At 48.0% G+C, this 11,381-nt stretch overlaps 1 protein-coding gene across 1 annotated transcript; it reads right to left on the bottom strand.

Moving 5' to 3' along the window:
* Window positions 1-690: 690 nt before the first annotated feature.
* GPKOW (G-patch domain and KOW motifs) lies at window positions 691-8,196 on the bottom strand (the record flags this gene model as incomplete). Its single annotated transcript, XM_089679621.1, has 3 exons — window positions 8,011-8,196; window positions 2,727-2,884; window positions 691-818 (listed from the first exon to the last, which is right to left on the bottom strand). Coding segments are annotated over exons 1-3 (423 nt in total), but the record flags the coding sequence as incomplete, so codon positions are not given.
* Window positions 8,197-11,381: the final 3,185 nt, after the last annotated feature.

The raw sequence follows: 11,381 nt of genomic DNA, 5'->3' as shown, positions 1-11,381 counted from the left end.
AGAGAAGAGGAGAACAAGAGAAGAAGGAGAGAAGAGGAGAACAAGAGAAGAAGGAGAGAAGAGGAGAACAAGAGAAGAAGGAGAGAAGAGGAGAACAAGAGAAGAAGGAGAGAAGAGGAGAACAAGAGAAGAAGGAGAGAAGAGGAGAACAAGAGAAGAAGGAGAGAAGAGGAGAACAAGAGAAGAAGGAGAGAAGAGGAGAACAAGAGAAGAAGGAGAGAAGAGGAGAACAAGAGAAGAAGGAGAGAAGAGGAGAACAAGAGAAGAAGGAGAGAAGAGGAGAACAAGAGAAGAAGGAGAGAAGAGGAGAACAAGAGAAGAAGGAGAGAAGAGGAGAAACAAGAGAAGAAGGAGAGAAGAGGAGAACAAGAGAAGAAGGAGAGAAGAGGAGAACAAGAGAAGGAGAGAAGAGGAGAACAAGAGAAGGAGAGAAGAGGAGAACAAGAGAAGAAGAGAGGAGAAGAACGAGAGAGAGGAGAGGAACAAGAGAGAGGAGAACAAGAGAAGAGAGAGGAGAAGAACGAGAGAGAGGAGAGGAACGAGAGAGAGGAGAAGAGAGGAGGAAAGTAACGAGAGAGCGAAAAGAGAGCAGAGGGAGGTTGTAAGAGGAAGAGAGAAAAAAGACAGAGAGCAGAGAAGAGAGGAGAAGATAGGAAAAGAATGAGAAGCGGCCATTTCCGGAAGACGTACAGATTCCGGCCTCAGGTCCACATTCACTTTGTCTCCATCTTCATACCCGGTAGGGACTTTGTTCTGCATGAGTAAAGGGATGCTCAGCATCTGATCCCCGGAATCATTCTGCTCCGACTTTTGGGATTCTTCGAATTAAAAAAGGAAAAAAAAATATGAATAAATTCAAAGTCCTGACCAGGAGGATTCATTACAAAGTGTGCAGCAACAAGTGAATTCAAGGAATTCCACAGCATCGAATATCCTTTCCCACTATGCCCCCCATCTTCTACAACTTGTTATCCTAACAGCCATTTGCTCCTTATGGCTCAGTGCTGCTTCCCTGAACTTCCGGTCAGTGAGCGAGCACTGCAGTCATCACAGAACCGCCCACATCACAAGTACATGGTCCCTCATCCCCAGTGATCAAGTTCATGTGCACCCCATCCCAGGCAGCAGCCTCCGAGTCGTCACTCATGTTACACTGTATAGGACAGGGTTTCTCAGCGCCGGTTCCGCAGTGATCTACGTGTCCGTCACAGGCAGCTGACAGGGGATCCCTAGGACACACGCAGAGACAGGCAGGGAAGCGGTTGGCATACAACTGGCTGTAGTGTCCTGTCCCCCACCGGCCCCTCCTCCCCTCCTGGCCATCCCAGGTGCTTGTATGTGACATCAATTGGGAAGGACAGGAGGGGTCGGCGGGGAACCGCGCGCTACTGGAGGACTGAGAACAGCTGCCTCTGAGGCTGGTAAAAGAAGAAAGCCGGTAATGTAGTGTAGGGGAAACTGTACCCGATGACCAGCAGTGCAAGGATCTCAGTGCTTCTACTTCATTAATTCTGTGGATTCATGCTTCCTACACACCTGCTGTTACTTGATCATTTCTCCACCAGTCATCAGATCACCAGTCATCGGGGAGAACAGCTCTGACATGAGGAAGCAAAGCCCTGCCTCTACCAAGATGGCCACCTCCACACAATGAAGGACAATGGGGAAAAAGATTAGTGAGATTTTGGGATGTCACTGCTGTGCTGCTCACTGTTCTCCTTGCTGGAGGCTCTGACTCAAGGAAGCAAAACCCCGCCTCTACCAAGATGGCCAAGCTCCACAGAATGCAGAACAGTGCGGACAAGATTTGTGAGTTTTGGGGATGCCGTTACTGCGCTTCTCACTGTGCTCCTTGCTGGAGGCTCTGACATGAGGAAGTAAAGCCCCGCCTCTACCAAGATGGCCACCTCCACACAATGCAGGACAATGGGGAAAAAGATTAGTGAGATTTTGGGATGTCACTGCTGTGCTGCTCACTGTTCTCCTTGCTGGAGGGGAAACTGTACCTGATGACCAGTAGTGCAAGGATCTCAGTGCTTTTACTTCATTAATTCTGTGGATTCATGCTTCCTACACACCTGCTGTTACTTGATCATTTCTCCACCAGTCATCAGATCCCCAGTCACCGGGGAGGACAGCTCTGACATGAGGAAGCAAAGCCCTGCCTCTACCAAGATGGCCACCTCCACACAATGCAGGACAATGGGGAAAAAGATTAGTGAGATTTTGGGATGTCACTGCTGTGCTGCTCACTGTTCTCCTTGCTGGAGGCTCTGACTCAAGGAAGCAAAACCCCGCCTCTACCAAGATGGACAACCTCCACAGAATGCAGAACAGTGCGGACGAGCTTTGTGAGTTTTGGGGATGCCATTACTGTGCTGCTCACTGTTCTCCTTGCTGGAGGCTCTGACATGAGGAAGTAAAGCCCCGCCTCTACCAAGATGGCCACCTGCACACAATGCAGAACGATCAGCTGCAGAGAGACCACAGGTAATACTGGAGACGAGTCCTTTGCCATCTTTAAAGACTACAGCTGCCCCTCCATTGTTCTAGGAGGCAAACATGGCGTCCAGCCGGTTCTGGTGCAGAAGACTGGATCAGGCATGTTAAGGAGAAGATACATGATCACCCTGGAAGATGTCAGATAACCCCCCCCCCCTCCTCCTCCCCTTCCTCCCCCCCCCCCAATACATCAATAACAGAAGGGGAAGCCCCCATGTCTGTACCTGCAATCAGCTCTTGCACAGCTTGTGAGAGAACAGCGTCCTCCTCCGGCCGCCGGCCGCCATTTTCAGAGTCGTCTTTGGTCTTGCTTTGCAGGGACCACCTGTTCTTCTGTATGAGGGGGATGACCAGAGGCCTGGTCACAGGAGCCGGGTTAACACTGCAAGATGGGAGATTTGTTCAGAAACACAACCCTGTTTAGCACAACTACCACATAATGGCCACCAGATGGAGCCGAGGCTCATAGGAAATAAATACATCTTAGTAAGAAGAGATACAATGTAACAATTCTGGAGAACGCTGGAGGGAAGTATCACATAAATGGGACCTTGTAGTAGCAGTGGTTATATTTATTTGTCAATTCCCTCCAGTGTTCTCCAGAATTGTTACATTGTATCTCTTCTAAGATGTACACGGCTCCAAAAAAATAAAAGGAAGACTGAAAACCCATCAGATCTCAATGGGGAGAAATCTCCTGCTGGATCTCTAATGCAACATGGCCACTAGATGGAGCTGAGGATCACAGGAAATAAATCCATCTTAGTAGGAAGAGATACAATGTAACATTTCTAGAGAACACTGGAGGGAATCGGCTGATAAATGTAACCATTGCTACTATTGGATCCCCATTTATTTGTTAATTCCCTCCAGTGTTCTCTAGAATTGTTACATTGTATCTCTTCTTACTAAGACGTATTTATTTCCTGAGATCCTCAGCTCCATCTAGTGGCCATGGAGTGGTATTTCCCAGTTTCATTCTATGTGATTATGAATGAACCTAATGCAGTATGGCCACTAGATGGAGCTAAGGATCACAGGAAATAAATCCATCTTAGTAGGAAGAGATACAATGTAACAATTCTGGAGAACACTGGAGGGAATTCACAAATAAAAGATATCCAATAGTAGCAATGGTTAAATTTATCAGCAAATTCCCTCCAGTGTTCTCTAGAATTGTTACATTGAATCTCTTCCTACTAAGATGGATTTCCTGAGATCCTCAGCTCCATCTAGTGGTCACAATGCATCGGGCTCATTCATATCGTACATAGTCTGAATTAGGAAAATACCAGATTATGACCACTAGATGGAACTGAAGAACATAGGAAATAAATACATCTTAGTAGTAAGAGATACAATGTAACAATTCTAGAGAACGCTTGAGGGAATTAGCAAATAAACAGAGATCCTATAGTAGCAATGATTACATTTATCAGCCAATTCCCTCCAGTGTTCTCTAGAATTGTTACATTGTATCTCTTACTACTAAGATGGATTTATTTCCTGTGATCCTCAGCTCCATCTAGTGGTCACAATGCATCGGGCTCATTCATATTGTACATAGTCTGAATTAGGAAAATACCAGATTATGACCACTAGATGGAGCTGAGGATCCCGGGAAATAAATACGTCTTAGTAAGAAGAGATACAATGTAACAATTCTAGAGAACACTGGAGGGAATCGGCTGATAAATGTAACCATTGCTACTATTGGATCCCCATTCATTTAATTCCCTCCGGCGTTCTCTAGAATTGGAAATAAAGCCATCTTACTAAGAAGAGAGATACAATGTAAAAATTCTAGAGAACACTGGAGGGAATTGGCAAATAAATGTAACAATTGCTATTATAGGATCTCTGTTTATTTACCAATTCTTTCCGGCATTCTCTAGAATTGTTACATTGTATCTCTTCATAGTAAAATGGATTTATTTCCAATTCTAGAGAACGCCGGAGGGAAGTAAATGAATGGGGATCCAATAGTAGCAATGGTTACATTTATCAGCCGATTCCCTCCAGTGTTCTCTAGAATTGTTACATTGTATCTCTTCTTAGTAAAATGGATTTATTTCCAATTCTAGAGAACGCCGGAGGGAAGTAAATGAATGGGGATCCAATAGTAGCAATGGTTACATTTATCAGCCGATTCCCTCCAGTGTTCTCTAGAATTGTTACATTGTATCTCTTCCTAGGAAAATAGATTTATTTCCAGAGATCCTCAGCTCCATCTAGTGGCCATGGAGTGATATTTCCCCATTTCATTCTATGTGATTATGAATGAACCTAATGCATTATGACCACTAGATGGAGCTGAGGATCACAGGAAATAAATACATCTTAGTAGGAAGAGATACAATGTAACAATTCTAGAGAACACTGGAGGGAATTAGCAAATATGCAGAGATCCTATAGTAGCAACGGTTATATTTATTTGCCAATTCCCTCCAGCAGGGGTGGACTGACAACTCACGGGGCCCCCAGGCTATAGGAGATCATGGGGCCCCTGTGTCCTTGCCCAAACTCAAAAAAGCCTATGAAAAAAAAGGTACCAGGGGCATCTCATGGGGCCCCCTACTGACCCTGGGCCCTCGGGCAGTGCCCGAGTTTCCAAATGGTTAGTCTGCCCCTGCCCTCCAGCGTTCTCTAGAATTGTTACATTGTAGAACATGTATTTATTTCCCAAGATCCTCAGCTCCATCTAGTGGCTATAGGTTCATTCATAACATAGAATGAAACGGGAAAATACCCCTCCATGGCCACTAGAGGGAGCTGAGGATCTCTGGAAATAAATCCATCTTTGTAGGAAGAGATACAATGTAACAATTCTAGAGAACGCCGGAGGGAATTAAATGAATGGGGATCCAATAGTAGCAATGGTTACATTTATCAGCCGATTCCCTCCAGTGTTCTCTAGAATTGTTACATTGTATCTCTTCCTACAAAGATGGATTTATTTCCAGAGATCCTCAGCTCCCTCTAGTGGCCATGGAGTGGTATTTTCCCGTTTCATTCTATGTTATGAATGAACCTATAGCACTAGATGGAGCTGAGGATCTTGGGAAATAAATACATGTTATACAATGTAACAATTCTAGAGAACACTGGAGGGATTTGGCAAATAAATGTAACCATTGCTACTATAGGATACCCATTCATTTAATTCCCTCCGGCGGTTTCTAGAATTGTTACATTGTATAAGACGTATTTATTTCCGGAGATCCTCAGCTCCATCTAGTGGCTATTAGGTTCATTCATAACATAGAATGAAATGGGAAAATATCGCTCCATGGCCACTAGATGGAGCTGAGGATCTCCGGAAATAAATCCATCTTCATAGGAAGAGATACAATGTAACAATTCTAGAGAACACTGGAGGGAATCGGCTGATAAATGTAACCATTGCTACTATTGGATCCCCATTTATTTGTTAATTCCCTCCGGTGTTCTCTAGAATTGTTACATTGTATCTCTTCCTATGAAAATGGATTTATTTCCAGAGATCCTCAGCTCCATCTAGTGGCCATAATCTGGTATTTCCCCATTCACTCTATGTTTGCCATAGATCTGAACATTCAACCAGAAGGGAAAGTAGCTGAAGAGCATTTGTTTTTTCTCTATTCTCCCAGGGTGAATGCACACATACAGGGTCATCAGACGAATAGCTATGCCGATTTTTATTAAAGTTCACCCCAAATTGTCAAAGAGCCCCGCATTTAAATGAGATTTTGGGAACCAGAGAGCAACCAGTACGGAGATCACTAGCTTACTCGCAGCCAAGAGGTGATAATACAACGACATCCCTGATTTTCCACTGCTGATTACTCAGCAAAAAGTTATGTTCGCACGGTCTCGGCGGTGCGTTCTTTATTTATGGATTCTATTTATACATCTCCATGGTGACGATGATGATGATGCCACCCACCACAAACTGGAAATCTTCTCAGAGTTTTTCAGAGTTTCCATCTCCCGCTCACAGAACAAGCGAGTTCAAGAATAAACCGCCCACAGCGACAAGAAAAACCCCGCCCCCACCGCCAGAATCCGATTTTCCAAAAACGTAAAAAAAGATTTTCCGTCACCAAGCGATTTTTTTTTCCGTCTTTTTATTTTTAACCCTTTAAGACGTCGATACATCAGAGGCAACATGTAAACAAACTCCAAGTTGCAGGAGCAGTAAGGGCCGGTTCACACTCCATGCGTTTCAGTTGCTTTTTTTTCTGCATCCAAAATGCACAGAAAGTCGGTGATACGGTTGTCGGTGTCATAGTTCACATCAGCGCCTGCAGTTCCGGTGCGTTCCGGAAAAAGGCCCCACCCACTAAAGCCGGTCTGCAGAAAAGTGTGGGAGGGGCGGAGACAAGATTAGAGCTGTGGGAGGGATTCAGCAGGCTCCACCCCCACTACATGTGCCTGCAGAACATTACTGGAAGGGGTGGAGACATGGCCACTGCTGTAGGAGGGGCCCAGCAGATTCCACCCACTACAGGCTGCCTATGGAAAACTACAGGAGGGGGCGAAGACTAGAACAAAACTATAGGAGGGACTCAGCAGGCTCCACCCACATGTTCCTGCATAACATTCATGAGGGTGGAGATATGACCATTGCTGAAGGCGGAGCCCAGCGGACTCCACCCGCTAATGGCTGCCTGCAGAACTCTGCAGGAGGGGCGGAGACTAGAATAAATCTATGGGAGGAGCCCATCAGGCTCCACCCACTAATGGCTGCCTGCAGAACACTACAAGAGGGGGCGGAGACTATAATAAAGCTATGGGAGGGGCCCATCAGGCTCCACCCACTAATGGTTGCCTGCAGAACTCTGCAGGAGGGGCAGAGACTAGAATAAAACTATGGGAGGGGCCCATCAGGCTCCACCCACTAATAGCTGCCTGCAGAACACTACAAGAGGGGGCGGAGACTAGAATAAATCTATGGGAGGAGCACATCAGGCTCCACCCACTAATGGCTGCCTGCAGAACACTACAAGAGGGGGCGGAGACCATAATAAAGCTATGGGAGGGGCCCATCAGGCTCCACCCACTAATAGCTGCCTGCAGAACACTACAAGAGGGGGCGGAGACTAGAATAAAGCTATGGGAGGGGCCCATCAGTCTCCACCCACTAAAAGGTTGCCTGCAGAAAAGTGCAGGAGGGCTGGAGACAAGAGCTGTAGGAGGGGCTCAGCAGGCTCCACCCACATGTGCTTGCATACTATTAAAGGTGGGTGGAGACATGACCATTGCTGTATGCAGAGCCCAGCAAGCTCCACCCACTACTGGCTATAGAACACTATATGGAGGCGGAGACTAGAATAAAGCTGTAGGAGGGGCCAAAAAGGCCTCACCCTCTACAAACTGAAGTACAGGGGTCGGAGACCTGAACAAAGCTGTGGGAGGAGTCATCAGGCTCCACCCATCACATAATCCACAAAAACTACAGGAGAGGCCCTCTAGTGAAAGCTTCCAGCAGAGCCCAGCCACACCGATACCCATCCCCCCTCATGTCACCTTAGCAGCTCCTTCCCCTCCGCCGCCACCAGGTACTCCTTCTTCTCCTCCGCCCCGCTGATCCCGCTCAGCTTCGGCTTGAAGCTCCGGATGAACCCGAACGATATGGGAGCCTGTGCCGGCCCGGGCGCCGCCATCACTGCCGCCTATAGGGAGGAGAGCGGGGCATGCAGGGAAACGTAGTCCTCACTCTGAGAACCCGCGACTAAAGTCTATGGGGAGAGCGGGGCATGCCGGGAAACGTAGTCCTCACTCTGAGAACCTGCCATTATAGTCTATGGGGAGAGCGGGGCATGCCGGGAAACGTAGTGCTCACTCTTGTAACCCTCCATAGAAGTCTATGGGGAGAGCGGGGCATGCCGGGAAACGTAGTGCTCACTCTTGTAACCCTCCATAGAAGTCTATGGGGAGAGCGGGGCATGCCGGGAAACGTAGTGCTCACTCTTGTAACCCTCCATAGAAGTCTATGGGGAGAGCAGGGCATGCCGGGAAACGTAGTGCTCACTCTTGTAACCCTCCATAGAAGTCTATGGGGAGAGCGGGGCATGCCGGGAAACGTAGTGCTCACTCTTGTAACCCTCCATAGAAGTCTATGGGGAGAGCGGGGCATGCCGGGAAAAGTAGTCCTCAGAGTCCTCCATAGAAGTCTATAGTCTTTTTTTTTTTATTATTTCAAACCAATTTTAAGAACTTTATTTAACCACTTGCTTACCGAGCACTGTCACCCTCTTCCTGCCCAGGCCAATGTTCAGCTTTCAGCGCTGTCGTCCTTTGAATGACAATTGCGCCGTCATGCAACACTGTACCCACATGACATTTTTATCATTTTTTTCACACAGAGCTTTTCTTTTGAGGGGATTTAATTTCTGCTGTTTGGTTTTTTTTTTTGCAAAACAAAGAAAAAAAAGGTTGCACTGATGGGCACTAATAGGTGGCGATGATGAGGCGGCCCTGGTGGGCATTGATAAGCAGGCACTGATAGATGGCAAAGATGAGGCGGCCCTGGTGGGCATTGATAAGCAGGCACTGATAGATGGCAATGATGAGGCGGCCCTGGTGGGCATTGATGAGGAAGCACTGATGGGCACTGACAGGCAGCAATGATGATGCGACCCTGGTGGGCATTGATAAGCAGGCAGTGATAGGCGGCAATGATGAGGTGGCCCTGGTGGGCATTGATAAGCAGGCATTGAGGAGGAAGCACTGATGGGCACTGATAAGCGGCAATGATGAGGCGACCCTGGTGGGCATTGATAAGGAGGCACTGATAAGCAGTAATTATGGGCACTGATAGGCGGCAATGATGAGGCAGCCCTGGTAGGCATTGATGGGCACTGATAGGTGGCAATGATGAGGTGGGCATTGATAAGGAGGCACTGATAGGTGGCAATGATGAGGCGGTCCTGGTGGGCATTGATAAGCAGGCATTGATGGGCACTGATAGGTGGCAATGATGAGGTGGCCCTGGTGGGCATTGATAAGGAGGCATTGATGAGGAGCACTGATGGGCACTGATAAGCGGCAATGATGAGGCGACCCTGGTGGGCATTGATAAGGAGGCACTGATAAGCAGCAATGATGGGCACTGATAGGCGGCAATGATGAGGCAGCCCTGGTAGGCATTGATGGGCACTGATAGGTGGCAATGATGAGGTGGCCCTGGTGGGCATTGATAAGGAGGCACTGATAGGTGGCAATGATGAGGCAGCCCTGGTGGGCATTGATAAGGAGGCACTGATGGGCACTGATAGGTGGCAATGATGAGGTGGCCCTGGTGGGCATTGATAAGGAGGCATTGATGAGGAGCACTGATGGGCACTGATAAGCGGCAATGATGAGGCGACCCTGGTGGGCATTGATAAGGAGGCATTGATAAGCAGCAATGATGGGCACTGATAGGCGGCAATGATGAGGCGGTCCTGGTGGGCATTGATAAGCAGGCATTGATGGGCACTGACAGGTGGCAATGATGAGGCGGCCCTGGTGGGCATTGATAAGGCAGCACTGATGGGCACTGATAGGTGGCAATGATAAGGCAGCCCTGGTGGGCATTGATAAGGCAGCACTGATGGGCACTGATAGGTGGCAATGATGAGGCAGCCCTGGTGGGCATTGATAAGGAGGCACTGATAGGTGGCAATGATGGGCACTGATAGGCGGCAATGATGAGGCGGTCCTGGTGGGCATTGATAAGCAGGCATTGATGGGCACTGACAGGTGGCAATGATGAGGCGGCCCTGGTGGGCATTGATAAGGCAGCACTGATGGGCACTGATAGGTGGCAATGATAAGGCAGCCCTGGTGGGCATTGATAAGGCAGCACTGATGGGCACTGATAGGCGGCAATGATGAGGCGGTCCTGGTGGGCATTGATAAGGAGGCACTGATAGGTAGCAATGATGGGCACTGATAGGCGGCAATGATGAGGCGGTCCTGGTGGGCATTGATAAGCAGGCACTGATGGGCACTGATAGGTGGCAATGATGAGGCGGCCCTGGTGGGCATTGATAAGGAGGCACTGATAGACGGCAATGATGGGCACTGATAGGCGGCAATGATGAGGCGGCCCTGGTGGGCATTGATAAGGCAGCACTGATGGGCACTGATAGGTGGCAATGATGAGACAGCCCTGGTGGGCATTGATAAGGCGGCACTGACTGGCAGCACTGATGGGCACTTTTGGGGCTGCACTGATTATCAGTGTAGATGAATCCTTTCACAGTTGCAGGTTATCGGCAGAACTTACCTCACACCGTCACAGCATGAGGAAAGTATCGCCAATAACCTGCAAGTGTATTTACATGGTGATCAGCTGTGATTGGCCCCTTACCATGTCATGTGATCAGCTGTGTGCAAAGGACACAGCAATCAGAGAGCACCAGGTGCGTGCCGCGGTGGGAAGGACACCATATGATGCCCTCCCAGAACTGGACGACCTCACTGTAGCCGCCATTCGGCCATAGCACGGTCAAGAATTGGTTAAAAAAATGTAATTTTACACAATGAGAGATATGATTAATTTGTTACATTTATTTCATTTTTTTTTCATAATTTATTCAACGTCATTTAAATTTTTAATACAGTATGATCTATTACAGTTATTTATTTATGTTTGAATTAGTCTTTATTCTTTATGCTTCGGGGGGGGGGGAACTACAGAAGAGGGTGGAGCCATTAATGTGGGAGGGGCCTGGTAGGCTCCACCCACTACAGGCAGCCCAGCAGAACACTACAAGGATACAACACGCGGGAGACTAGAATAAAGCTGTGGGAGGGGACTGGGTAGGCTCCACCCACCACGGGTTGCCTACGGAAAATCTACGATGGGGTGGAGACAAGACCAGAGCTTCCCATGGGGGCGCTAGTTTTGG

The sequence above is a fragment of the Staurois parvus genome, unplaced genomic scaffold, assembly GCF_062004578.1.
Source record: "Staurois parvus isolate SC_StPar_1 unplaced genomic scaffold, SC_StPar_1.0 ptg000228l, whole genome shotgun sequence".
Classification (NCBI taxonomy): Eukaryota; Metazoa; Chordata; class Amphibia; order Anura; family Ranidae; genus Staurois; species Staurois parvus.
Note: the sequence above shows the minus strand (reverse complement) of the source record. Positions and strands in the feature narration are given on the sequence as shown.